Source organism: Epinephelus fuscoguttatus, linkage group LG6 (genome assembly GCF_011397635.1).
Source record: "Epinephelus fuscoguttatus linkage group LG6, E.fuscoguttatus.final_Chr_v1".
NCBI lineage: Eukaryota > Metazoa > Chordata > Actinopteri > Perciformes > Serranidae > Epinephelus > Epinephelus fuscoguttatus.
This window is the reverse complement of record NC_064757.1, coordinates 43,597,532-43,624,579: the sequence shown is the minus strand read 5'-3', so window position 1 is coordinate 43,624,579 and position 27,048 is coordinate 43,597,532. Positions and strand designations below refer to the sequence as shown.

At 41.7% G+C, this 27,048-nt stretch overlaps 2 protein-coding genes across 3 annotated transcripts in view; one reads left to right on the top strand and one right to left on the bottom strand.

Moving 5' to 3' along the window:
* Positions 1-4,009: 4,009 nt before the first annotated feature.
* On the bottom strand, positions 4,010-16,830 carry LOC125890786 (L-amino-acid oxidase-like). The gene is made up of 7 exons (XM_049579595.1): positions 16,613-16,830; positions 12,697-12,890; positions 10,094-10,206; positions 9,666-9,867; positions 7,368-7,436; positions 5,912-6,048; positions 4,010-4,839 (listed from the first exon to the last, which is right to left on the bottom strand). Exons 1-7 carry the CDS (start codon positions 16,728-16,730, stop codon positions 4,047-4,049), a joined length of 1,626 nt encoding a protein of 541 aa, XP_049435552.1. The 5' UTR covers positions 16,731-16,830; the 3' UTR covers positions 4,010-4,046.
* A 6,121-nt stretch (positions 16,831-22,951) lies between these two features.
* The window catches only part of LOC125890790 (natterin-3-like), a 32,784-nt gene continuing 28,687 nt past the window's right edge, over positions 22,952-27,048 (top strand). The window contains exon 1 of one of the 2 annotated variants that reach the window (XM_049579598.1): positions 22,952-23,057. The gene's annotated coding sequence lies outside the window, so the exon portion shown is untranslated. The remainder of the gene's footprint in view (positions 23,058-27,048) is intronic. The other variant, XM_049579602.1, reaches the window with a different exon arrangement.

Sequence of the window (27,048 nt, the reverse complement as noted above, 5' to 3'; positions counted from 1 at the left end):
TAATCACAAAGACAGAAATGACCATCACAAAAACATTAAGGTCTGAGAATGATTAGTAGTGCACATACTACTGCTTGTTATCAGAGACCACAAGTGCAAAAGTTGTTGTGTAAATAATATGTGATGAAATCAAGCCATGTTTCACTGCCAAAAATCTACTGGTTTGATGTGGATTAAAAGTGCATAGTCATGATAAGCCTCACTCCTACGGCAAGCAATACAATCACTAAACAAAAGTGCTACACTTTTGTGTACACTACACTAACTGTTGACACAAATGTTTCATTAGCACTATAGTACTAACTGGACCTTTGCATAGCTGTTGGAGTTAGCATGGAGCCCACACTGTAACTAACTGCACTTCATTAAGAAATATCACATTTTTGGAAAATGCAGACAGGAGGGTCAACCATATGTGATTCAAGGATATATCAAAGATGTCAAATTCGCTCAGCAGTAAAACCAGGTTAAAAAGACGAAGCTAAAAGGGACACCGCATAGATTTTCAGTCAGCTTTGTGTCATCCCAATGTGTGCGATATTCATGCACTCTCTGATAAGTCTGTGGATATTCTCATTTATCCAGGTCAATTCCATTCCGGCAACAATTAAATCGTAGGCAACTGGACTTTGATTTTGTCTAGAAGACATTTCGCCTCTTATCCAAGCGGCTTCATCAGTTCTCAACGCATCAGTCTGACTAGTCCTCACTAGTCTGACAAACAGTGGAGTAAGACTCAGGTTTTTAACCTCTGTGGAGGTGTACACCCACCACCCTCATAAGACAATACTTTGTTAGTGGAGTTTCACTGGACCATTGTTTGGGTCAGGTGAGTCACACTAGTGAACGACAGTCGTTAGGAGTGAGTGGGGCCACTGGTGAGCGACAGTCATTAGGCATGATGTGTGGTTACCAGTGAACGACTGTCGTTGTGTTTCTTTGAGCCACTTGAGGTTAGTTTCGGGCGGTCTTTGTTGTTCAGTCTCTTAGGTACAGCAGCAAGGGCCGCATTGTAAATGGGGGATAGGTGGTGTCTCAGGCCACCTCCCCTGTTTAGAGACGGCTTCTCTATTTTAACGTAGATGGATTCTTTCACCCCTCTTTCGAACCATCTGTCCTCTCTGTCCAAGATTTTCACATTGCTGTCCTCAAAGGAGTGAGCCTTCTCCTTTCGATGTAAATACACAGCAGAAACTGGACCTGAGGAGTTTGCCCTTCTGTGTTGAGCCATGTGCTTGTTTAATGGTTGTTTGGTTTCACCAATGTATGAGTCCTTGCATTCCTCACTGCATTGGACAGCATATACCAAGTTGCTTTTTTGAGTGTGTGGTACTCTGTCTTTGGGGTGTACCAGTTTTTGTCTGAGTGTGTTACTTGGTTTGAAACACACAGGAATTTGATGGTGGTTGAAAATTCTCCTGAGTTTCTCAGACACCCCGGACACATAGGGTATGACAATGTTCCTGCGCTTGTTTCCTTCCTCAGCCCTCTCTGAGTTATTGTTCTTGTTGGATCGTTTTGTTCTGTTAAATGTCCAACTAGGGTAGCCACAAGTTTCCAACGCTCTCCTCAAATGTTTGTGCTCCTGTACCTTTGCCTGGGTGGTGGTTGGTACATTATCAGCCCTGTGCTGTAAGGTTCTGATAACTCCCAGTTTGTGCTCCAGAGGGTGGTGTGAGTCGAAAAGAAGATATTGGTCTGTGTGTGTGGGTTTCCTATATACCCCAATGTGGAGGCTCCTGTTCTCATCCAGGTGTACATCACAGTCTAAGAAAGGTAGGTGGTTATCATTAACATCTTCTCTAGTGAACTTGATGTTCTTGTCCACTGAGTTGATGTGCTCAGTAAAAGCCTCTAGTTCTTGGGATTTGATCTTCACCCATGTGTCATCCACATATCTGAACCAGTGGCTTGGTGATGTACCCTTGTAAGAGTTCAGTGCCTTTTGCTCTACTCTTTCCATATACAGGTTTGCCACAATGGGGGATACTGGTGACCCCATAGCACAGCCATGCTTCTGTCTGTAAAAAGTACCGTTAAACTGGAAGTATGTGGTGTTAAGGCACAAATTAGTTTTCAGATGTATCAACAGTTTCTCTTTCCAGATTTATTCAAAGACAAGACAGTCATAGGGTCCATCCCAAGTCTCTTATTTTTATAGTGCTACTGCTAGCTCCTCGCTTGAACCAGAAGTCGTTCGAGGTCCGCCATCTTCTAGGCCGTCCCAAGTCTCTTATTTGTGCAGCGAGGAGCTAGCGCTAGGAGCTAGCAGCAAGCTTTAAGCAGCTACGAGCTAGGATGGTAGAGAGCTTCCTATCCAGAAGTTTTTCAGCTGAATGCCATGACGTATAAATACCCGCCCTCTACATCTGGCACATTTGAACGAGATGGTGGAGAAACATTACAAGAGTAAGTATCCCTTACATGCATTCTTTCATGCAAGATTGTTATGTTGCAATTAGGTTTATTTCAGTCACAATCCGTTGCGTTTGTTAATCGGACTGTCGATGATGCTACATGCAAAAGTGTGTGGCCAGAGTCATGACGGTGGGGGGGGGGCTACTGTTTTGGTCAGCGAATATAATGAGACTTGGGATGTACCCATAGTAACGCCAGACGCTGGCTGCTTTACAGAGCAGATCCAGCGGTGCCGCCGTCGTCAGGAATGGACATCGCTTCACGTGACGCTTCAGTGGAAAGGACATCTCATGTCTCTTAAACCGACAATGCTCGCTCATCGCTCCTAGCACTAGCTCGTCGCATTTTTTCCTAGGTGGGAGGGGCTAAACAGCTAGCAAAGTCGGCTAGGTAAGATAACTAGCAGTAATTTAAGAGACTTGGGACGGACCCATAGAGTAACAAGGAGCAGCGTGAATGGCAGGGGCGTAGACATCATTTCAGAGGTCTATTGAGTGATTTATCATCCTCTTGCATTCAATTGCACCTCTCCTTACTGGCTAAAGACCCACATAGCCACAGTACAACACCAGGGGACCGACTTTAGCTCTTTAAAATCATATACTATCAAAGTCTAAAGCTTTAGCTTCCAAACTCTGGTTGACTTGACACAGAATGACCCTCGAGCATCTACAGGATAAGTTGCCAGATAATAATGTGCCAAATACCTGCCTGGTTTCTCCCTGTCCCTCTTCAATCTTTTGCAATAATATAGACAATAAATGTGGAAAGCAAAATTTTGAAATAGAATTAAGAATAGTAGTGGTGACATACCTGTGGAAATTAACCTCAAAGTCACTTTTATGCTATAGATAATTTCTCTCAGCCAGTTATAATCTCTCCTCACCTGTGAAGACCCTGCATGATCATTCTTGCTGGCCTCTGGTCCACTGTCTCCTCCCTGACCCTGCTCTTTCTATTGTGGCAGTAAAGATTAAAAAAATATGTGCAAAGCAATAGTGAGCACAAGTTCTGCGCAGAAATTAAGGAGGAGTGGGTTTATTCCTAGCATGAAACTAGCTAGCAAGTGATTTAACATAGGTAACAATAACATTAGTATCCTTGTTAACTAGCTTAACTTGATATATTGGCATCTATTAATTAATCATCATTTAACTAACATTATCTACATACAACAGCATTACTCAACTTACACAGTTTGTTTGGAAGAAACTGTGCAAGGTTTCTTGCTTCTTGTTGGCTGGTTTGCTGAACATAGTTAACACAGCAGCACTGCCCAGCAGCAAACCTGTGCGATTGATTCAGAGCACAGCGCCACAGCATGTGTATGCCGCCTGGCGCCGCCTACTCATGGTGCGTTTAAAGACAGTTTGGAAAAACACGGTACCACATGTTAAAAACGAATTCAATGGTTGTAATGGCTGTAAAAAGTGTGGGGGACAGAGGGCACAGATACGGGAAGTGAGGGGGACATGTCCCACGCGTACCCCACGTCCGCTATGCCCATGCCTTTATTCACAGTTATAATCATTAAAAAGCAAAACTAGTGTGTATACATTCGGAAGGCTTTACCTTCAGTAGCTAGCTGGCTAGCTAGCTAACTACACTTTTAACAAGTGCATGAGAGTCTACGGAGCATTGCCATGTAGTTGCGTAGCTGACTCAACATTAATGTGGGTAGCAACCCTGATTGCAGATTTCATAGCTGTCTCCATCCAAGCATGAGGCAAGGCTGTGTGTTCACCAGCAAAGTACACCCTGCCTTCACTTCTGAAGAGCTCTTTAGCGTACTCTAAATGTTGGTAGGGTGTGAAGGAAGTGAAGGCGCCTAAGCTGTGTGGATCTTCACTCCACTTCTTCACCACCACACCTGTGCAGAGAGACCTAACGTGCTCACCGTGGATCTTTGCCAAATCTCTCAGAGCCAGCTCTTTCAGGTCGTCATTGCTCACACCTATGAAGAGGAGGGAGTCGTCAGACCAGGTGTAGGAGGACAGGAGGACGCCAACGGTCTCATTTGTGGGGAAACTGTGGCTGGGGTAGTAGATAAAACGAGATGGGAGGTCAGTGATGCTCTTTCCTCCTCGGATGCCGTCCTTCTCCCAGAACTTCTCTCTAAAGGTGAGGATGATTTTAGTGGAGCTGTCGTAGTGGACCGCCCTGAGTGCCTCCATCTTTTGGATGGAGAGAGGTGGTTCAAAGTCCATGAACAGGGCTGCTTTGGCTGTGGTTGTTACCAGGACAGCATCAGCGGAAAGGTGAGTAAGAGAGGGCTGTTGGCCTGCCTGGTACGATACAGTTACACTTTTATTTGAGTGGCTGATGCGTTTGACCTTTGAGTTGAGAAGAATATCGCAGTCATTGAGGAAAGGAAGAAAAGCTGTGGGAAGACTGTCCGACCCACCAGTCACCTCCTTGTACCTTAAAAACAAAAATACAAATGGATACTCTTATTAAATGAACTCTTGTAGAGAGAGGGTTCAAATTTGCAATTAGTCCATATGCTGTATTTTAGCAAGGGTATGTTCAGTTAAATATAGGCCTGTACACTGAATGAAAATCAAATTTTGGTCGCAAATTTGTTAAAAAGCCATGTTAGTGAGCACTTCTCCTCTTCCAAGATAATCCAGCCACCTGACAGGAGTGGCATATCAAGATGCTTATTGAGCAAGCATCATTACTTTACCATTCATCATTACTTTTGTGATTTGGTGTGGTCACAATAAAAGGCCACTCTGAAATGTGCAGATTGATCACAAAACAAAATGCCTTAGATGTTGCAAGTTATGGGCATGCTGACTGCAGGAATGTCCACCAGAGCTGTTGCTTGTAAACCTAAGATTAATTTCACTTCCATAAGACACCTCCGCAGATGTTTCCAAAAATTTGGCACTACATCCAACCAGCCTCACAACAACACAAGTCAGTTACGATGACGGACTGTTGTCAGGTTAAGACCCTTGTAAGGATGATGAGCATTCAGATGAGCTTTCCTGAGATAGTTTCTGATGGTTCCTGCAGAATGTCTTTGGTCGAGCAAAGCAATCATTGCGTCAGCTGTCTGGGTGGCTGATGTCAGACAACCCTGCAGGTAAAGACGCCGGATGTGGTCTGCAGTTTTTAGGCTGGTTGGATGTAGTGCGAAATTCACGGCCACCACATCTTATCGTAGTGAAATGAACATGCAGTTCATAGGCAGCAGCTCTGGTGGACATCCCTGTAGTCAGCATGACAACGACACGCTCCCTCAAAACTTGCAGTATCTGTAGCATTGTGCTGTGTGGTAAAACTCCATATTTAGATCCTTTCCTTAAACCCGTGAAACCAAAAACACAAGTGTTGCGTTTAAACTTTTGTTTATTATAAATTGTGATGCAGAGTGGGAACCTGCAGTCATTCGTGTAATTTATGATTGAGGTCGAGGCTGCCAACATCAGACTCATTTGTTTTATTCCCATTTGAATAGTTTTAAGTGTGGGATGTAGGGCCTTACTTAGTTATGTCATTGATGTTACTCTGCTCATAGATCATCTCACTCAGCGCTGTATACATGAGGCTCTGTTCATTGAGCAGGTCTCCTATCATCCGCACCGCTTCTGAGCTCAGACCTGCTTCTTGTTTCAGATACTCCTGTTAAATAAAACATATTCCATGTCACTCAAACTCTGAAAGAAAGTTTAAGATGTCCAGCCTTCCATACAATCCTGAGGTCCTCAAACCAGACCCCTGCTCCCCACAGCTGTGTCCATGAATATCACACACAGAATCCAACCCTGGCCTACCCTGGAAATCCAGAGTTCTCACGAGAGCACAATTTGAATTTGCTCAGCGAGTCACTCTGGCAATCAGTAATGATGCTCATTACCCATGCCGTTGGAGCCGAGCTGCACCAATCACATTGGTGTATCTGATATAGGCGGGCCAGAGGCGAGCTAAACAGATGATGACAGTGCTGCGACGACAAAGTCTGGAATCAGTCAGTAAACATTGCAAGATGGCTACGGTTGAACACCAGTTGTTTGAAACAGCTTGGCCGCTACAATGAACGAGTTAGACTTGGCTTTTTCTCTAAAAGAGGAACAGAAGACGGCGCTCAAGTCTTTCCTTTGCAAGAAGGACGTTTTTGCTGTTTTGCCGACCGGATACAGTCTAATCTACCAGTTAGCTCCGCTGGTAGCTAAGTGTATACATCACCCCGTGTATTGTTCTGATTGGTCGTAGTGTTATCCAATCGCGTGCAGTGATATTTACAAATGCATGCTTGGTGCCGCCCCTCGAGTTGGGCCATTTGCATTACTCATGGCCAGACCCTAAACCTTTCTAGATTTGGGTCTGGATTTCCAGGCTAGCGGAGGCCCACACCCATAGGAAACATGTTTGAATTGTGCCGAGTATGCAGACACAGCTCTCACTTTGGTTACAGAATGACCAGTAACACAGGAATTATACAATTATGGACTCTGTAGAGGTGCTGGGAAGATTCACCACTCGTTACCCCTGTTTTCTCTCTACAGATGCCTCAACCAGTTCGTTTCTCAGTTTGTGTAAAACTTTGCTTCATAGCAAAATATAAAAACTGCTTGGCAAATTAAGCCATTTTAAATAACAGGATATTTTCTGGCTCCTTTTATGTAATGCTTTTTTTTCATTTGTCTAACATTAATTTTTAACCCAATAAATTTCCCATCATGTGACTGACTGCAGTGAAGCATTAAGATGGACAACCTGTTCTTCTTCCGTTTGAAGAACAGGTTGTCCATCTTAATGCTTCACTGCAGCTCAACCAAAGTGTTGTCTTTCATTCAAAGTCAATCATTAGACTTTCAAATGGCATACAATTGGAAATGGTACACCCAATTTATGCTACTTGTAATGCACTTAAATGTTAGCAGTGAGTAACAGTTCACAAAAAAATCAGTCTTCTCACTGTGGATCACATTGTGTTTTACCTTTATAGAATAACGGTCATATTTTCTCAGAGCAGCTCGGCAGCCATGAGCCCTCACTTCATCTCTAACCTACAAAGAAAAGGAAAAAGTTACTTCCATGGATAAAGCCAGTCAAATCATCTACTGTGCTGATGGTGTTAAAATGAGTGTTTAATACTGAACTTTGATTTGTCTGTAATGAACAATAAACATTCATTGAAACAAAGAAAACAAATCCAAGACAAACCCAAAATAAAATTAAAGCTGCTCTTTTTCCAGTCTTAGTACATGTATATGCATGGTCTTATTCCAAAGGTAACACTCTAAAGGTTTTCCCCTACAGTCAGAATCACTGTACAGGCTTCTATAATTGAGTTGAATAAGTTACAACACACTGATTTTTTTAAATTTTTTTGTTTTGTTTCTTTTTTATCTTTGCCTGAATATTTTTTTGAAAAAAAGATGCATCAGATGATTAGAACTGGGAGGTATTAGCTGGAAAAGACAATGGGACCATAGCATGGTGTATCACTTAGTCCAAATTCAAAGTATCTAACTTTTTTTAAAAAACTTTTTTCCAGGCACTTCTCAAAACCAAATAGGGTCAAACAATGTACTGAATGTGTGAATATGAGTAAAAAACAAATCAACACAGACGGAAATACTTAGACTGCTTTTCTCCCTCCTCACAACAGAGGAGCCAATTGTTTAAAACTTTTGTATATCAGTAACAGTCTGTAAGGCCAAGAAAGAGTTAAAAGCTCCTGTGGAGGTCAGGAATGTCATTAGCCCTTTTTAAATAGGAATTGTGCAAATTTGCAGGAAAGCCCAATCAGTCTTCTTTCAGCATTGGCAGTATAAAAACAAAATCGGGGAGTGCAGCAAAATGCCACCTACCTACTTTTGTTTATACTGAATGTGCCTTTTTCGGGGCAATGGGGGGCGTGAGCAAGTAACAAAACGTGTAGCTCAGTGTGTGACGTAAACAGTGACGTGGGAGGGAAGCCGCGGCTGGTCAGTCCTTCAGTGATTCTCTCGTAAGTCGGCCCGTCCTTCACCGTCCCCGTCATCTGACGGTTAATGGCCTCTTCGTTTGCGAGGACAAGGAGGGCGCGCAATTCCTTGTCTCCCCAGTTGCTCATCTTTACAGTGTCTGTTAGGGCTGTGCCCAAATATTTGGATATTCGAATATTTGTTTCTATGGGTAGATATTCGATATTCGTTTTTTTATTTACTTTTTTTTAAAAATATATTTATTTTTTTACATTTTCTTTGGTGCTAAATGTAGTCTTTTTGTTGTTGGTAAATGTAGGTTATCAATAAAAATCAAAATTTTTAAATTGCATTGTTAAAAATGTGAAAATATAGTATAGCCTGCTGAGCTTGTGCTCACGGCACGCTTGAGCGCATCTGTCTAAAGCTGTGGATCAATGCCAAGTTTTACCACTTTATCACTATTCCCTCTAACTTGTAGTTATTTTTTCGTTATCTTTTGAATTTAATATGAATTATGGAACCGTTTTTGTCAACATTTGTTTCTCCCGTTTTGTACAATAAATTATTGTTTAAAGTTTCAACAAGTTTCTTTTGGAGTGCGTGACACAAGTGTGTTTTGAAAACGACCGCGGACTGTCACCTGCTCAACGCATCAGTACCTTCGGATGCCATGACAGTAATAGCCAATAATGTCAAAATATCATTTACAGACCGATTTAACAGACGATCACTGCTGCCTGACCCGCAGGTCGGGTCCCGCGGGTTACGGGTCGACCCGCGCATCACTACTCAGCTCAGTCTATAAAGGCTGTACACACAACAGTAAGGCTATAGACATTATATTGTATATTGTATTGAACAAAGATCCAGTTGCCGCTGTGCAAAACTCCGCAATACAATTAGGTCCGAAAAACCCCCGGAGTCCGGCCCAGTGGCCCAACATTCGCTGAAAATCTGGCAGTGTAAAAGGGGCTAATGACTACAAGACCCAGACCTTAGAATGTTAATTATGTAACTGTATGTTAAGGACATAACATTATTCGTGGGGTGCAAATTTAAAGGATATGAACCATTCTTTGAGAATATGTTGCATGTACACATGATAAGTTGCTACCATGCTTAAGGTGATGGGCCAGCATTTAGCATGTTAACATGCATCTGGCCCTGACAATTTGCGGAATTTGTGGAATGGTCCTGCACCATCTATTTTCCAAGGGTGTGTGATTTGTGCAACTTTCTTGTAGATTGAAAAAGGCGAAAGCAACAGGTTTGTTGTTTTTCAGTTGAGGCCCGTTAACTCTGTCCTTCCTTTATCCGCCTTACCTTCTCCAAAGCTTGTTGTAGCAGCTGGTCGGCTGTCTTTCCATTCTCACCCCTCCCCACGCTGTACTTCAGAATCTCAGGGTGTCTTTCCACTCTGCTTGTCCTCTCCAGCACTCCGTTCACAAAGTAAAAAGTATTTGGGTCATACATGATGAAGTCATTGAGCTGGACCCCCAGCTTTTCAGCAAACCAGTGCACGATGCTGTTGAAAGAGACATTGATGGTGGCAGAGTTACAGAAGCTTGTGACTAAATGGTGTTGAGACAATAAATGAAGGCAGATCCCTCTGACACTCACCAAAGACCTCTTTATATAACCTACTTTTTATTGTCATGACATAAGCATCCCTTTTATACAATCTGTGATGGTGGAGGGCTCCATGCATGTTTAAATGTAAATGCTCAACTGAAAAAATTACAGAAACTCACTGGTGAAAATCTGGGATCCTCATGGCTCCCAGGTCAGCATACCAGCCCTCTTTTTCATTCCTGTAGGTCTCCACCCGTCCTCCAACACGGCCGCTAGCCTCTAATATGGTTACCTTGTCAGAGTAGATAAATACGAGTAAGGCCAGTCATGTAATGTTTCAACGGTAGTGGTGTTCTACTGCCCTCTTTATTCACATCAGTGTTAAACAGATGGAGGCTGTGTCTCAGACCACGGGTACTTCTGATGGATCTTCAAAAATATGTGGGGCCATTATGGTAGCAAAATAGCTGCAAATGCGTATGCAATCTGTGTGTGTGTAATCAGATTTGTACATGTGTAAAATAATTTGTAAAAGTGTAATAAAGTTTGTGAATGCATACAAAAATCTGCAAATGTGTATTTAGAATCTGTGTGTGCGTAATCAGATATGTAAATGTGTAAAAAAATCTACAAATCTGTATTCAGATTTGCAAGTGTATTGCGATCTGTAAATCTATACAACAATCTGTAAATGTGTACAACAATCTGTAAATCTGTACAATGATCTGTAAATCTGTACAACAATCTGTAAATGTGTACAACAATCTGTAAATGTGTACAACAATCTGTAAATCTGTACAACGATCTGTAAATCTGTACAATGATCTGTAAATGTGTACAACAATCTGTAAATCTGTACACAGATCTGCAACTGCGTACAAAGATCTGTAAATATGTAGACAGATTTGTAAATAACTATGTCTTCAGCTTTAACTCAGTCGGGCCTCTCAATTGGCTCTCATTGTACACGTGATTTTTGCTACTCTTCTGCCGTGTGAGATCCGCAAATGCGTGAGAAGATTTGTGTCTGTAACTCAAAGTGTGTGTCACCCTGAGCACAGGCTGACAGGCTCAAGCTGCCGCGACCTTCAGATTGTTTTGCCCTGAGCACAGGCTCACAGGCGCTACAGGTTTTTCTTTGGTTGGTTTTTTTTCTACTTTTTTTCTGTTTTGTTGTTATATGGACAGGCTGCAGCCTTGAAGGCCTATGGATTCTTATTCGCTCTCTAGCTTACTAGGCCCACTAGCTTTTGCTCGGTGAGCTGAGGCTGAGCAGACAACGTCTTCATAGATAAAGTTACTGACTTTATTTTAACAAAGCCTGGCAATACTAAGTCACTCATGACAACTACTGCAAAAAACCTGAACATGTACTTACAGAGAGCAAACGAGAATCCATAGGCCTCCAAGGCTGCAGCCTGTCCGTACAACAACAAAACAGAAAAAAGTAAAAAAAAAAACATTTTTAAGAGAAGTAGCGCCTGTGAGCCTGTGCTCAGGGCAAAACAATCTGAAGGTTGCAGCAGCTTGAGCCTGTCAGCCTGTGCTCAGGGTGACACACACTTTGAGTTACAGACACAAATCTTCTCACGCATTTGCGGATCTCACACGGCAGAAGAGTAGCAAAAATCACGTGTACAATGAGAGCCAATTGAGAGGCCCGACTGAGTTAAAGCTGAAGACATAGTTATTTACAAATCTGTCTACATATTTACGGATCTCTGTACGCATTTGCAGATCTGTGTACAGATTTACAGATCACAATACACTTGCAAATCTGAATACAGATTTGTAGATTTTTTTTACACATTTACATATCTCATTACGTACACACAGATTCTAAATACACATTTGCAGATTTTTGTACGCATTCACAAACTTTATTACGCTTTTACAAATTATTTTACACATGTACAAATCTGATTACACACACACAGATTGAGATACGCATTTGCAGCTATTTTGCTACCATAATGGCCCCATAGAAATATTTTCAGTTGATGAGCATGTCACAGTTCAAGAAGATTCATGTGTGCCTCCTCCTGAGTTAATCCTTCTTAACTGTCTTGATATGCACCTTCAGCAAGTTCAGTACATCAACACGTTATTTTCCAGCACCAGCTGCACCTCGTTTTCAAACTCTGTCGTTTGGCGTCAACAATGACCAAGGTTAAGATCAACCCACGTAGTTGTTCCTGCATTGTGAAATTGGAATGTGGCAAGTACATCTACTCCGGGAGCTTTACTACCAGGAGTTTTCCCACACCGAAGGTTAGACCAATTAGAGAGCAGTTTCTTCGCACATCACACAGTTTGATCTGCTTGTAAATGCTGCCCTGTGGACTCAAACAAAACTCAAAGTAATATGCAACATTTTAACAAGCTGGCCCCAGATCGGACCAGAGCAAACGAGCTATAGGTGTGAAAATGGCCAAAGACACTGCCTTGCTAGCTCCCAACCATCAGAGGTCCCAAAGGCCACAGGTTGTTTGATGCAGCATACCAACTCGTCACATATCGCCACTTGGTCAGTGCTGTTCATGGGTACATATTACACGATAGGTATCCTCCCGCGTTCATTGTTGACTTTCCAGGACGGCGTGTCAATTTACACCATGCAACACGAACACATGGTTAGGGTCAGAAAAGAATATCAGGGGCCTCCCGGTGGGTTAATTGGCTGCCCCCAGCTCAAAAAACTCTTTGATAGCACAGAAAATGTTTTTTGCTGTGCCTTGGTTTTTATAATAACATGTATAGCATATGAACCTGCTGCTTGTACCTTGTGCCCAGCGTCTTGCAGTAGCATGGCAGCTGTCAGCCCAGCCATGCCTGCGCCGACAATAACAACATGATGAGATGTACTGGTTTGTGGAAGGCCCTTCTGAACAGTGTCCATTAGCTCATCATAGTCTGTGTCAATCAGACACTCAGACAGCTCTTTCCTCAGCCTGACATCAGCAGTGTAGCCGGGGTCTAGTGGGAGAAAGGGGACCCTGGCATCAACTGGAAACAAGACAAACACACTACTTAATCAAACAGGAAACTATCAGACGGTATTTAACCTTCATTGATATTTGCTTGAGTATTTTATCAGCTCAGATTCATTCTTTGTTGCTCTTTGAGCCATATTATGCTGAACATACCCCTACATTCTTTTTTTTTTAACCATTTCCTAAATTCATAAAGCCAGTTTGTGTTTACCATTTCTCTGCTCTGCGTTGTCCATGATGTCCAGAGGACCAGCTGAGGACAGAGCCAGCAAGACCAGCACCAGCAACACTGACGTCTTCATCTGGAGATTAAAACCACAGAACAAAATCACTCTTAGTTTCTAAAACAGCATTAAACCAACTAAGGCTGCCCCCAGTAGTCAACCAAACGTTAGTCGACCAGAAAGGTCACAGTCGGCAAGATTTTATTGGTTGTTTAGTCACCACACAAACAAATGTGAAACTCTTTTAAAAGCTGCGCCTCGGGGTGGCAGCCCTAAAACCAACACAAGCTTGAGGAATTTAACACCTCAGTGTGAAGCCATTATGTCCAGATTGTCTGTACATGGAAGATTGGCTTTTGCTGGATGAAGAATAGATTGGAATAGATTTTTGTAAATGTAGAATTTAATATCGGAGTAAAATCTGAATAAAGTACTTACTTTTATGAGTTGTATCATAACGTATGGAAACTTTAATTTAATTTAAATCACTAATATGTTTTATCTATTGAAAAATATAGTCATAATTTTTACAGTTTAACAACTTTAAGACTGAATTTAAGGTGACAACACCATGAGAAGTACTCACCATCCCAGTGTCCTTCACCAAATGCACGTCCAGTCTCCTTCAGGCTTATATACTCGCTGAACACTCTGAACACACTGTACTTTCACCTCGTCTTTGCTTGGCTTGTGTTTTAGCATTGGACCTCTGGGTTTGAAAGTCCTGTGAGGTGTTGCTCATTGGTGTGGTTTGAGCTTTAACACATACTAGTTAAGCAGTAATGCATATTGCATCAAAAGACTACTTTGAAAGGATACTTTTGTGTCTCCCTAAACATGAATGCCTAGAAGGAGACTGCCTTACAAAACTCAGTTTAACAGTCGCAGCTTACGATATGAAAAGAGAAGAAGGGCACAACTTGCCAGACGGTTTCTTTTGAATAGAGGAACTGTGATAACATTTGGATTTAAAGACACTAATAGCATTTCTGTACCAAGCTGTAGTGTTTTACAGTACATCATCAAAGTGTTGTGTGTTTTAGGGGATTCATAAACTAAAGTATTTTAAATGTGACTACCTGACTTTACAAGCACTTACCTTTACACCAAATTGTGAGTGCAGAAGAACGGCTGCTTTTTTAGCTGTACTCTGCTTCACTTTCTTGTGGTTTGACATTTTCATATCTGAACCGACCAGTGAGCATGTTGTGATGGAGGAGATAAATATTCTGCAATGTAGCTGGAACCCTGACCGTGCCCTGGCTCTAAGGTCATGGCAGCATCTATATAGTAAATATTAACAGTCACAGGGTGAATGGAGGAGCTGTGGATTTGTTGCAAAAGGCAAACTTTAGTGGGTAACTCATTAGTTCGGTAGTTTCTGCTTTCTTGTGTCTCTGAAGTCTTGGGATGGTTGACTGATTAAAGAAAACAGTCTGGAGTCATGGTAAGCAAAAGGACAATTTTGCAGGTCATTGTTTTTCCGCCTGTTTTTCAGGTATATTAACAGTTCTAAAACATCATTTACACATACAGAGGAAAAAGTCAAAGGTTTTCTCTTAGTTAATAGTTAATATCTATTGGGTCTAATGCAGCAACATTCTCTTAAAATTCTTGTATATTTTCTCTTAATTTTCTGGAAAAAGAGAAGTTGGCTCCAGATGCACCAAACATTCATCCTTTTTTTTGTTTTTGTTTTTTTTTTTTTAGAATTTCCCCTGCTGTTCAATTTTTTATTTTTATTCATTTATTTATTTATTTTTTAATTAAGAACTTTGTACATGGGGCGGCACGGTGGTGTGGTGGTTAGCACTCTCGCCTCACAGCAAGAGGGTTGCCGGTTCGATCCCAGGCGTGGGAGCCCTTCTGTGCGGAGTTTGCATGTTCTCCCTGTGTCAGCGTGGGTTTCCTCCAGGTGCTCCAGCTTCCTCCCACAGTCCAAAGACATGCAGGTTAATTGGTGACTCTAAATTGTCCGTAGGTGTGAATGTGAGTGTGAATGGTTGTTTGTCTCTATGTGTCAGCCCTGTGATAGTCTGGCGACCTGTCCAGGGCGTACCCTGCCTCTCGCCCGATGTCAGCTGGGATAGGCTCCAGCCCCCCCGCGACAAGAGGATGAAGCGGTTAGAAGATGAATGAATGAATGAATGAATGAACTTTGTACATCCTGGCAGAGATAGATGTGTACATATAAGCACTTCAGAGAGAGAGAGGGAGAAAATAGCAATCAGTGAGGTTTGCTGAAATAAGTATCATTGGCTCTTCTTTATGTTACCTCCACAAACTGAGGCCACAGGGTTTTACATATTTAGTTTAATATACCCGTATGTAAGCTACTGTAATATTGTTTGTGCAAATACAAACCCCACCAAACTCCTTAAGCTCCACTTACACCAAAAACGTAACTTCTAGGGCTCCATCCTAAACTGAGGATCATAACCATATTTGATATTACAGTTTTTCTCCATTGCTTTGGCTCATTTCTTGAAACAGAAATTATGTTCTCAAAACAACACGGACAAACCTCCAAACCTCTGGGCATGTGTTCACAACAGATTTGAATTTCTCATTCCTTTCAGCAAATTGCAAATGTCTCTGTACATCTCTGCAAGTGATTAAGTACTTTTGCCTACAGTTTGCACAAGTACCAAGTGAATATATCCTGTGATCTAAGCTGACTTCTCACTTCTCAGTCAAATGGTTATTCTCTCCAAAACATGTCAGCATCATTTCAATGTGTTAATCATCACATGCAAAATGGTCCATTCAATTGTCAAAATATGTCAGGGACATAATACCATGAGTAACATCCCATTATATAACATGAATCTCTTGGAACATTTGCTAAATTGATAACTGTGATTGACTGTCAGGTGAAACTAGAACTTGAGTGATGAAGGGGGCAGGTCACAGTGATCTCCCAGGTGCTATGCATGAGTATCAGTGCTGTCAACCATATATATAGAGCTTGATCAGAATCAGTACAATTTTCAAACATGGAGGCAAGAGGAAGAGGAAGAGGAAGAGGTAGAGGTAGAGGTGTAAGGGTGCGTGGTGGTGGAATAGGGGGAAGAGGCCGAGGAGCACAAAGACACCAACCTGTGTCGGATGAAATTCGGGCTACTCTGGTCGACCATGTGGTCAACCATGGCCTCACAATGGCAGAGGCAGGTCGCAGAGTGCAACCTAATGTGCCCCGCTCCACAGTGTCATCGATCATCCAAACCTTTCGCAGGGAAAGCAGGTATGTACTACTCTAAGTCAACGATGGAATTCTAGGTTGTATCTGACAGAACATTGTGAATACTGTAATGTAAGAAATGTATTTGTTTACTGTACTCATTTATATATTACTGTATTTTTGTACTGAGCAGGACAGTAACATAACATTGCAAATGGTAATACAATTGTCCATTGAATTCTATGTCTAGGATTGAAAGACAACCTCATATTGGTGGCAGAGGACGACTCCTCAGTCAACAACAGGAGCAAGAAATCTGCAATATAGTGACGACAAATAATGCCATCACACTGAGACAGATCCGCACCACAATCTTACAGGACGACAACATATTCCAAAACATCAATGCAATCAGCATCTCCACAATAGCAAGGGTTTTGAACAAGCATCAGATGACCATGAAGCAACTCTACAGGGTACCATTTGAGAGGAACTCTGATAGAGTGAAAGAGCTGCGGTACCAGTATGTACATGTAAGTCATCAATAATTGTTCAAATTTACATAAAAAACTCTGAAAATTCCTACCAGAGCAACGGTACATGCTACAGTTTTGAAACTTCACCAAAAATAGCCCAGATACTGCTGAACCTTTTGTCCATTTAGACTCATTCCAAATTATGAAGTCAATCACTCTGTTTTTTTCAAAACTGTAAAACTTATAAAACCTATCTCCTCCCACAATTTTGCCTCAATTGACTCCAAACTTGGTAGAGAGCATCATCAGACTGTCCTACACAAACGATCCACACAGATTTTTGATATTTGAAAAATTGAGCCTACAGTGCATGAAAACGTTTGACTGTAAATTGTACTGTAAACATATGCCATCCAGTTCTTGCTAAATACATTTTCAATCTTCTTGAAAGAATTTGACAAAAATTTCGAGTCATGGTTGATGAAGTGTGCCAAATTTCAGAATTTTATCTCAAAACTGATTTTTTTACAGCATTTTGAATTTTGCTCGTGAACAATTGGAGTCAATGCAAAAATGGCATTTTTAAACATCAAATTTTCTCTGATGAAGCAAAACACTTATCGTTAGAAACAAATCACCAATATTTCCATGCTGTCAAGATGTAATATATGTATTTATATATGTTTAGATAACAGAATTTCTGACATTTTGACAATTTTTGAGATCTGCTTCAGCAACTGCTGCCTGGCCTGTGGCTCAGTGAGTTAGGAGCTGGTTCTTGGTGCTGAAGATTGTGAGTTCGAGCCTCAGCTAAGGCAGAATGGACTTTCTAATGTTACAGTAAAATCCTATGTTCATGCATCATCTTGCTATGTGGATTAGAGACTAGTAAAGTTGAAATAATTATGATCCCGACAGTTTCGCGGACAAATACTTTTTATCAACACTTTTCCCTGTTTCCTCTTTATCAACACTTTTCCCTATCCCTTGTCTAAAATTGCCCGGCCCGACCATTGCTGTGCAGCAGCTATAATTTTATCTGATTTCTGAGTCCAAGTACTCGCTTTATGTGACTACAACGTTTTGCTTTGAAAACTACAAGTGGAAGCTGTAGCTTACTGTATGATACAATTATCACAATAATCCTTCTTTTGAAGAATATGATATTACATATAAGAAAAGGGGAATGAGCTGAATTTGAGCCTACCAGATGTAACCAGGTGTAATGCCCATGATGAGATGGTGTGCTGGCTACTTGGCCACAAGGATATGCCTTTGGCAGACTGGTCAGAGTATCTGTCTATTTTGTGGGAAACTTAAGTTTGATTCCTGTTATGGCTCCCTTGTTTCACTGCACAAGCAGATCTGACATTGTGTCCTTACAGTAGCATTTCAGTCAGTGTGTTGATCGATGATGTACTCTACATTTATTTTATTTTTCCAGTATTTCCCCCTTTCTCTCAAGTACTTTCTGTCATACCTCTGTAGGCCTATATCCCTACACCTACCCCAGTTTCGGAACCACTGCAGTAAAGCACAGGGCAGTATATTGAACATTCCTATGTAATTTTCTGTTGCATTGTATTACAGTCTACTGTATAACTGATTTGATGTTTTGTTTACTGTATTGTAGAGAATAATGGCATTGGAAGGGAACGAGACTCCTCACATCCTCGTCTTTGTGGATGAGGCTGGCTTCAACCTGGCCAAAGGAAGAAGACGTGGCCGAATATTGTCGCCACCGGGCCACAGTCGATGTCCCAGGCCAGCGTGGGGCAACATAACAATGTGTGCTGCCATTTCAGAGAATGGCGTTGCGCCCACATCCCAAGTCTCGCCCATATAACACCGCAAAACTCCTCGTCTTCTTGGATCACCTGTATTCAAATCTGGTCCCAGAAAATGAGAGAGGTGCAGTAGGGCCTAATTTGCCAATGTTTGTCATTGTGTGGGACAATGTTAGCTTCCACCGTGGCCAGCTTATCAGAGACTGGTTCACTGCTCACCAGAGAATGATGAATGTCTTCCTACCACCATACTCGCCCTTCCTTAATCCTATCGAGGAATTTTTCTCAGCCTGGAGGTGGAAGGTATATGAGCAGCGGGCTCAGAACCAGAGGTCCCTGCTCCAAGCCATGGATGCCGCTTGTGGTGATGTCACACCAGATCAGTGTCGGGGATGGTTGCGACACGCACGTAGATTCTTCCCCCGTTGCATCGCACGGGAGAGTATTCGTGATGTAGACGAAAATCTGTGGCCAGACAGACAGCAGCGGGAGGACGGCCAGGAGAATGAGGATGAGGAGGCGGACAATGAGTTTGAGTAACACTCCAGCATTACAGTACTATAGTTTCTGTTGGCAACATATAATTTTCCTTTGTTTTGTGTTTGATGAATTTATTTGCAGTATATTGTACTGTATGATTTTTTCACTAAGATGTATACCAGTTACTTTATGTGTGTGAATAAAAATACAATACAGTGACAATTTCCATGGCAGTGTGAGTGCAGTGTGTGATGTCAGACCTTGTAGGCTACTGTTGAAATCATCCTTCTTTTTCAGTTTGATACACAATTGTATTCTGTTATGTAGACAAAAAACATCATGAACCATGCAGTGACAATGAAGGACTAGACCAAGTTTGAAATGCAGAGATGAGGGATATTTCCATGGACCGCTTCAATAATGACAAAACATCTAAGCATTTTGACCAGCAGTACTTACACAATGCCAAAAGGACTCAGCATTTTGGCGGCACTGACTACTTGCATGAGAAAATAATGTACTTTTGGCACATGAGTAAACTGTTTTGGGAGAGATATGACCTTTTGCTGGTAAGCCATGGTGTTTTGCTGAACTGTCCATGCTATTTTGACAAATGCACCTAGAGTTTCGAGAATGTATTTTCTGCTTCAAGAAATGAGCCAAAGCAATTGAGAAAAAACTTTGCATTTTGGTGGCACTGACTACTTAAATGGCAAAAGGATTTACTTTTGGCGCATGAGTTAACTGTTTTGGGAGAGATATGACCTTTTGCAGGTTATCTATGGTGTTTTGCTGAACCATAAGACTATTTTGCAAAATGCACCTAGAGCTTTGAGAATGTAATTTCGGTTTCAAGAAATGAGCCAAAGCAATGGAGAAAAACTGTAAAAAAACAAGGGTCAGCATTGGGGTTGCCTTTCCCAGGTGGAGAGAGCTGCTGAAGGAGAAAGGTAATACAATCACAGGCCAGCGCTAACAGCGGCTAACAGCGGCGCAGTGATACGAGGAGAGGGATGAGGCTGTTAGCGACTGGCCGCTAACAGCTGCTAACAGCCAACAGCAGCGCTGGCCTGTGATTGCATTACCATTCTCCCTCAGCAGCTCTCTCTACCTGGGAAAGGCTACCCTGATGTGGGCCTTCGTTTTTGAATTTACCGGTCACGTTGCCTTTTTGATTCCCTTTTGCGCTTTCTTGGCAACAAGGATTCCATCTCCCATGATGCTGCATATGCATGATCCTGCATTATGCTCAAAGAGTGGGACTTTGTTTCAAATTTGCCAGGGTAGTAGCGAAGCGCCTCTTGCTTCTCTCCTTCGGCTCCTCAGTCATGCAGTGCTGGCCTGGCTCTCAATGAAAACGCCGAAGGTGGGGCTGTATGTCCCTTGCTGGCAGGTGTATTCTCAAGATGGAGAAACGTAATGGAACCCCCCAGACGACGTACCTGCACAATGTACAAACAAATCCGAAATTCTCCTTTTACGAGAATAAGTCAGACTATTGATGGAGGTAATGATACACCAGTGATGACATATTTATGAATGCAGACATCAATTTTTGCCAATAAACAACTGAAAATGTTACACACTGTCCCTTTAAAGCTGACTTTCTTGTGCCAGGTTTCATAACCGTGAGAGAGGGTGTGTGATTTCATGTCTGTGGAAATCAAACTTGCAAAATACTAGTTACATACTTGGCAGGATCTCGAGAGAGAGTTGTGGACTGAGGAAAACACACACACACACATTACATTCACCTGTAAAGCATTTTAATAAATCAATCTATCATAATTAAATCAATTGGAGACTGAGAACAAACTGATCTATAAGTCTGACGATCTTTTAATAAACTGACATCGTATCTGACAGGATGTGAGTGTGTCTGTGACTTCCTGTACGGACTGAAGGCTGCTGGAAACTGTCTGAAAACTGTCCAACTTGACCGCAGCTTTCTGTCACCGCCTTCTGCTGCAGCCGCCTGCTTGTTTACTTTCCAGACGAGGCACAGTTCATCTTGAACCAGCCTATTGTTTTCATTTTGTCGTTCTAGAATCAGAATTTTGAATTACTCAACTTGAATAATCATATTTAACTTCACTGATAAAGACCTCAAACATAATAACCATGTTGTAATACTGTGCTTATTGTTTTAAGCATCACAAAAACAGCAGACAAAAGAAAAACAAAAAACCCTTGTGCTAGTTTTGTTCCATAATTGTAGGAGAAGGCATGTCATGTGTTCCCCTGAGGGGTCGATGTAATTTCTGTGGATCTCACTCCTGCTCCTGCTCACACCTGGCTGCACCTGAAATTGAACACACAGGCACACGCACATGCACACGTGCGCGCGCACACACACACACACACACACACACAAACCTTTATGAGGGTGTGTGATGTAAAATCTGTGGAAATCAAAAATACAACATACTTGGCAGGATCTCGAAAGAGGTGTGGACTGAGAAAAATAAGCACAAAATGCACACACACACACACACACACACACCTTTATAGTACACACACTCATATCCTTGCATCATGTATCATATAATTTCATAGATGGACTTCACAGTTACTGCGTGAGTTGTCTTCATGTTCTTGCCTCAGAACTGACACATGAAATAAACGTTTGTTGTGTAAACTAAGAATTAGCTTTAACATTGTGTTTCTGAATGAACGTGGACTTGATCAGGTTTATGGGGGGAATCGCGGTGGGAACGGCCACAGTAAAGACACTGGAATATCGTATAATAAGTACAGTCCAGAAATATTTTCTCCCTAAAAGTCACGTGACTCTGAAAATACTGGTTACTTTGGTCTAAAACTGTACAACAACCCTGAAAGTACCCTGAAACCCCCTCAGTCTGCTGAGGGTTAATGATGCACACCTGGGGACACTCGTTAGTCTGTTTCGATTGGCTCGTTTGAGATGAACTGCGCCACGCCTGGAAAGTAAACAAGAGCAGGAGGCTGCAGCAGGGGGCGGTGACAGAAAGCTGCGGTCAAGTCGCACAGTTGTCGGACAGTTTTCGGACAGTTTCCAGCAGCCTTCAGTCCATACAGGAAGTCACAGACACACTCACATCCTGTCAGATACGATATCAGTTTATTAAAATATTGTCTAATGTATCAGTTTGTTCTCAGTCTCCAATTGATTTACTAAAATGCTTTACAGGTGAATTTATGTTCATGGTTTAACCTCCATGTTACATGAATTCTCCTGTAAATCACACCTGCACACACCTGGCTGCAACTGAACTTGAACACAGAGGCACACCCACATACACACACACACACACACACACACACACACATACAAACCTTTATAGTAAATACACTCAAATCCTGGCATCATTTATCACAGAATTTCATTTTTCATGCATGACTTTTGTTCATGTTCTGGCTTCAAAACTGATGATACACAAAATAAACTTTTGCATTGTTGTTGTGCAACAAAAACGAACAACAGAGCCAGGTCTCACTCAGTCGTCGAAATCTTGTGCTTGTGCAGTGACTTGCGGCGTCAGAAACCAACGATAAAAGGCGTCCTTCAACGTCAGCACCCAGATCACTTTCCCATACATGTCTGGCAGCTCATACGTGTCAGTATAGTGAAAAAAGAAAAGATACTTAATGTTTTCCATTTTGGCGTTCTAGAATCTGAATGTTTTAAAAACTGAATTTGAATCAGAATGTTTGAATTTTTGTTGTTTAACTTGAATAATCACATTTAACTTATGTAATAGCGTAATAAGCATGTTGCAATGGACTACCACTCCCAGGGAGAATGAAACTGGATGAACAACAATGTCTCATCTGAGCTTCCCCACCCATCTCCCCCCTCAGCCGTGTAGTACTTATATCAGCCTCTGTAGCTCAGTCAGACAGTGTGGTAAAGCTGCCATGCGCCTGCTGCCTCTGTAACCATCTTGAACCCTGCTCAAGCCTGTCTACCTGACCCTCTGCCTGATCCCTGGATGTTCGACCCTTGCCTGCCTTGTGACCGTAAGTTTTTTTGTTTTTAATTGTCTGTGTGTATTGTATGTGAAGGTACACGGGACCTGGTGAAAATGTATTTAATTAGTTCAGTGTTCAATCGCTGAACTGATCAAATGTGTCACTTACCCACCTGCTGTGTCTGCACTGACTAGCAGACTCAGTGTTACCGAACTTCCTGACTGAAAAAACAATTTCCCTTGAACAGACAATCTAAAGATTAAAGTCTTGTTTTTTCTGCTCTAGAAAACAAACACTGCTTTTAGCTGCATCAGTAGCTCAGCATTCGATGTTCTGACATTGTGACCAGTATGCTCAGATATGGGATTTATAAAAACCAAACATGACAGGAAAATGTGCGGTCCTCCACAGCAGCTCTGACCCAGGCGTACGCTCAAAAACTGTAGACATGAGAAACTGTGACCCCCATGGCAGAAAGATGAAAAGGAAGAAGTGTTATGAATTTGATATCATTGTGTAAAATACGACATGACCTCTCACGTTTTATATATGAAGAGTGCACTTACAAAAATGGATAAACATGAATGAACGAACAAACATGTCTCTGACTTGTCCCTGATGTGCACACATAAAGAAAACATGAATTAGGAAACTAAACACAAGCATATATCTTTGTCTTTAAACAGCCCCTCTGGTAAATTATATAATCATGAGATAAACGGATGAACTTTATTCTGGTTGATGGGCAGATACGATTGCAGAGTGTCACTGTTATCCTATATGAGCCAATATATTTAGTTTTATAATGTGTTTGTTTTATGGCTTTTAATTATCTTTATCGCTGTGTGTTAAATGTGCTGTGTGTCATCGTAAAGCGCTGTGTCTCTGTTAGAAAAAGTGCAAACAAATAACGTGTGTAATCGTCATTATTAATTTTATCTCACGTGTTCGTTGGCCAAAATTGCCCCTCAGTTACAATTCAGGGAATTCCTTTTCACATGCAATCAGTCAGTTGATGGGTGGGTATAAAAGCAGCGATCACAGTGCGTCAGGACGCACGATGGCTTATTTGGGACTGCTAGAGGATGTGGTGGATGGGAGACTCCAGAGGGAGCGGATATTCAGGAACCAGCAAGGCCTACAGGCCAATGATGATGAGTGGCTTATGAGCCAGTTCCGACTGCTGCGTACGGTGCTGCTTGATCTCTGCGCTATGTTACAAAGAAGCACCTGCAGGCACAAAGGTGTGCCGGTGCTGTGCTGCACAATGTGGCACACCTGACAAACGTGGCACCACTGCTTGATGCCCTGACCCAACCCAACCTAACTCTATCCCCAGGCATTTAAGCCAAATGCTGCTGCTGCTCCAGCATCTGGATGTGATGCATGTTTTTTGAAAACAAGACGAATTTTAAGAAATCATTTGAGTCAAGACAATCATAATGTTTGTCAAACAGCTCGAAACACCCCTCGGTTTTCTGTCTAAATAAATCAATGCAAATAGCCTTATTAATATCAGACCACTTCCTCTTGACTTCTGAAACAGTCTGAGGCATCAGCCACCAGCTGCCACTCCGCTGCAGTTTTAGCCTTATAATGTCCATACTGAGTCCACCAAACAACAGTCTTTCTGTTTCTCAACCTCCCCAACAACAACTTCATCTTCACATTATGTGAAGTTTCATTTTTTACCCTTTCTTGCTACATTTGCCGTGCTCTCCTTCGTGCTGTTTCTTGAACCTACTCACTGTTTTAACCATACCCTTGATCTAGTTCTGACGTATGGAATTGAAATTGATAACCTAAAAGTCTTTCCACAGAATCCCTCGCTATCGGATCATTATCTGATTACTTTTGATTTCTTTTTACTCGATTACACGCCACTCAGCAACAGTTACTATACTAGATGTTTATCAGATAGTGCTGTCGCAAAACTTAAGGAAAAGATTACTTCGTCGTTAAATTCAACACCAATACCTTCAGTAACAGAGGTTTCCCGTGCCGACTTTAACCTCTCCCGAATTGATCATTTTGTTGATAGCACCGTAGGCTCGCTACGAACAACGCTCGACTCTGTAGCTCCTCTTAAAAAGAAGTTAAAAAAGCAAAGAAAGTTCGCTCCTTGGTATAACTCTCAAACCCGTAAGTTAAAACAAATATCGCGAAAATTTGAAAGGAATTGGCGATTAACCAAACTGGAAGAATCTCGTTTAATCTGGACAGACAGTCTCAAAACTTATAAGAGGGGCCTCCGCAATGCCAGAGCAAACTATTACTCAGCTCTAATAGAAGACAATAAGAACAACCCCAGGTTTCTTTTCAGCACTGTAGCCAGGCTGACTGAGAGTCAGAGCTCTATTGAGCCTTGTATTCCCTTAGCCCTTAGCAGTAATGATTTTATGAGCTTTTTTAATGACAAAATTCTAACTATTAGAGGCAAAATTCATGACCTCCTGTCCTCAGATAGTACCTATCTAACCTCAAACACAGCTGTAAAATCTAATATATATTTAGATTGCTTCTCCCCAATTTCTCTTCAAGAATTGACTGCAGTGATTTCTTCATCCAAATCATCAACGTGTCTCTTAGACCCCATCCCAACTAGGCTACTTAAGGAGGTCTTTCCTTTAGTTAACACTCATATATTAGATATGATCAATATATCCTTATTAACAGGCTATGTACCACAGTCTTTTAAGGTAGCTGTAATTAAACCTCTACTAAAAAAGCCCACCCTGGATCCAGAGGTGTTAGCCAACTATAGACCAATATCTAATCTTCCCTTTATGTCAAAGATCCTTGAGAAAGTAGTCGCAGACCAGCTGTGTGATTTTCTCCAGGATAATAATTTATTTGAGGAATTTCAGTCAGGATTTAGAGTGCATCATAGCACTGAGACAGCTCTAGTTAAAATTACAAATGACCTTCTGATTGCTTCAGACAAAGGACTCGTCTCTGTACTTGTTTTATTAGATCTTAGTGCGTTTGACACAATTGACCATCAAATTCTGCTGCAGAGACTGGATCACTTAATTGGCTTAAAAGGTTCAGCACTAAGCTGGTTTAAATCTTATTTATCTGATCGTTTTCAATTTGTTGACGTTCGCAATGAACCATCCTTACGTACTATTTCAAAGTTTGTTTTGGAGTTCCGCATGAGTTCTGTGCTCGGACCAATCCTGTTTACTCTATATATGCTTCCGTTAGGTAACATCATTAGAAATCACTCTATAAATTTCCATTGTTATGCGGATGATACTCAGTTGTATTTATCGATGAAGCCAGAAGAAAGCAATCAATTAACTAAACTCCATAATTGCCTTAAAGACATAAAAACTTGGATGAGCACCAATTTCCTGATGTTAAATTCAGACAAAACTGAAGTTATTGTTCTTGGCCCCAAACAACTCAGAGACTCTTTATCTGATGACATAGTTTCTCTAGATGGCATTGCTCTGGCCCCTGCCACTACCGTAAGAAACCTCGGAGTAACATTTGATCAAGATTTGTCTTTTAATTCTCATTTAAAGCAAACCTCACGGACTGCATTTTTTCATCTGCGTAATATTGCGAAAATTAGGCCTATCCTGACCCGAAAAGATGCAGAAAAATTGGTCCACGCTTTTGTTACCTCAAGGCTGGATTATTGTAACTCTCTATTATCAGGTAGCTCCAGTAAGTCCTTAAAAACTCTCCAGCTAATTCAGAATGCAGCAGCACGTGTACTAACAGGAACTAAGAAACGCGATCATATCTCTCCTGTTTTAGCTTCTCTGCACTGGCTCCCTGTAAAATCCAGAATTGAATTTAAAATCCTACTGTTAACTTATAAAGCTCTAAATGGTCAAGCTCCATCATATCTTAGAGAGCTCATAGTGCCATATTATCCCACCAGAACACTGCGCTCTGAGAACGCAGGGTTACTCGTGGTCCCTAAAGTCTCCAACAGTAGATCAGGAGCCAGAGCCTTCAGCTATCAGGCTCCTCTCCTGTGGAATCATCTTCCTGTTACGGTCCGGGAGGCAGACACCGTCTCCAC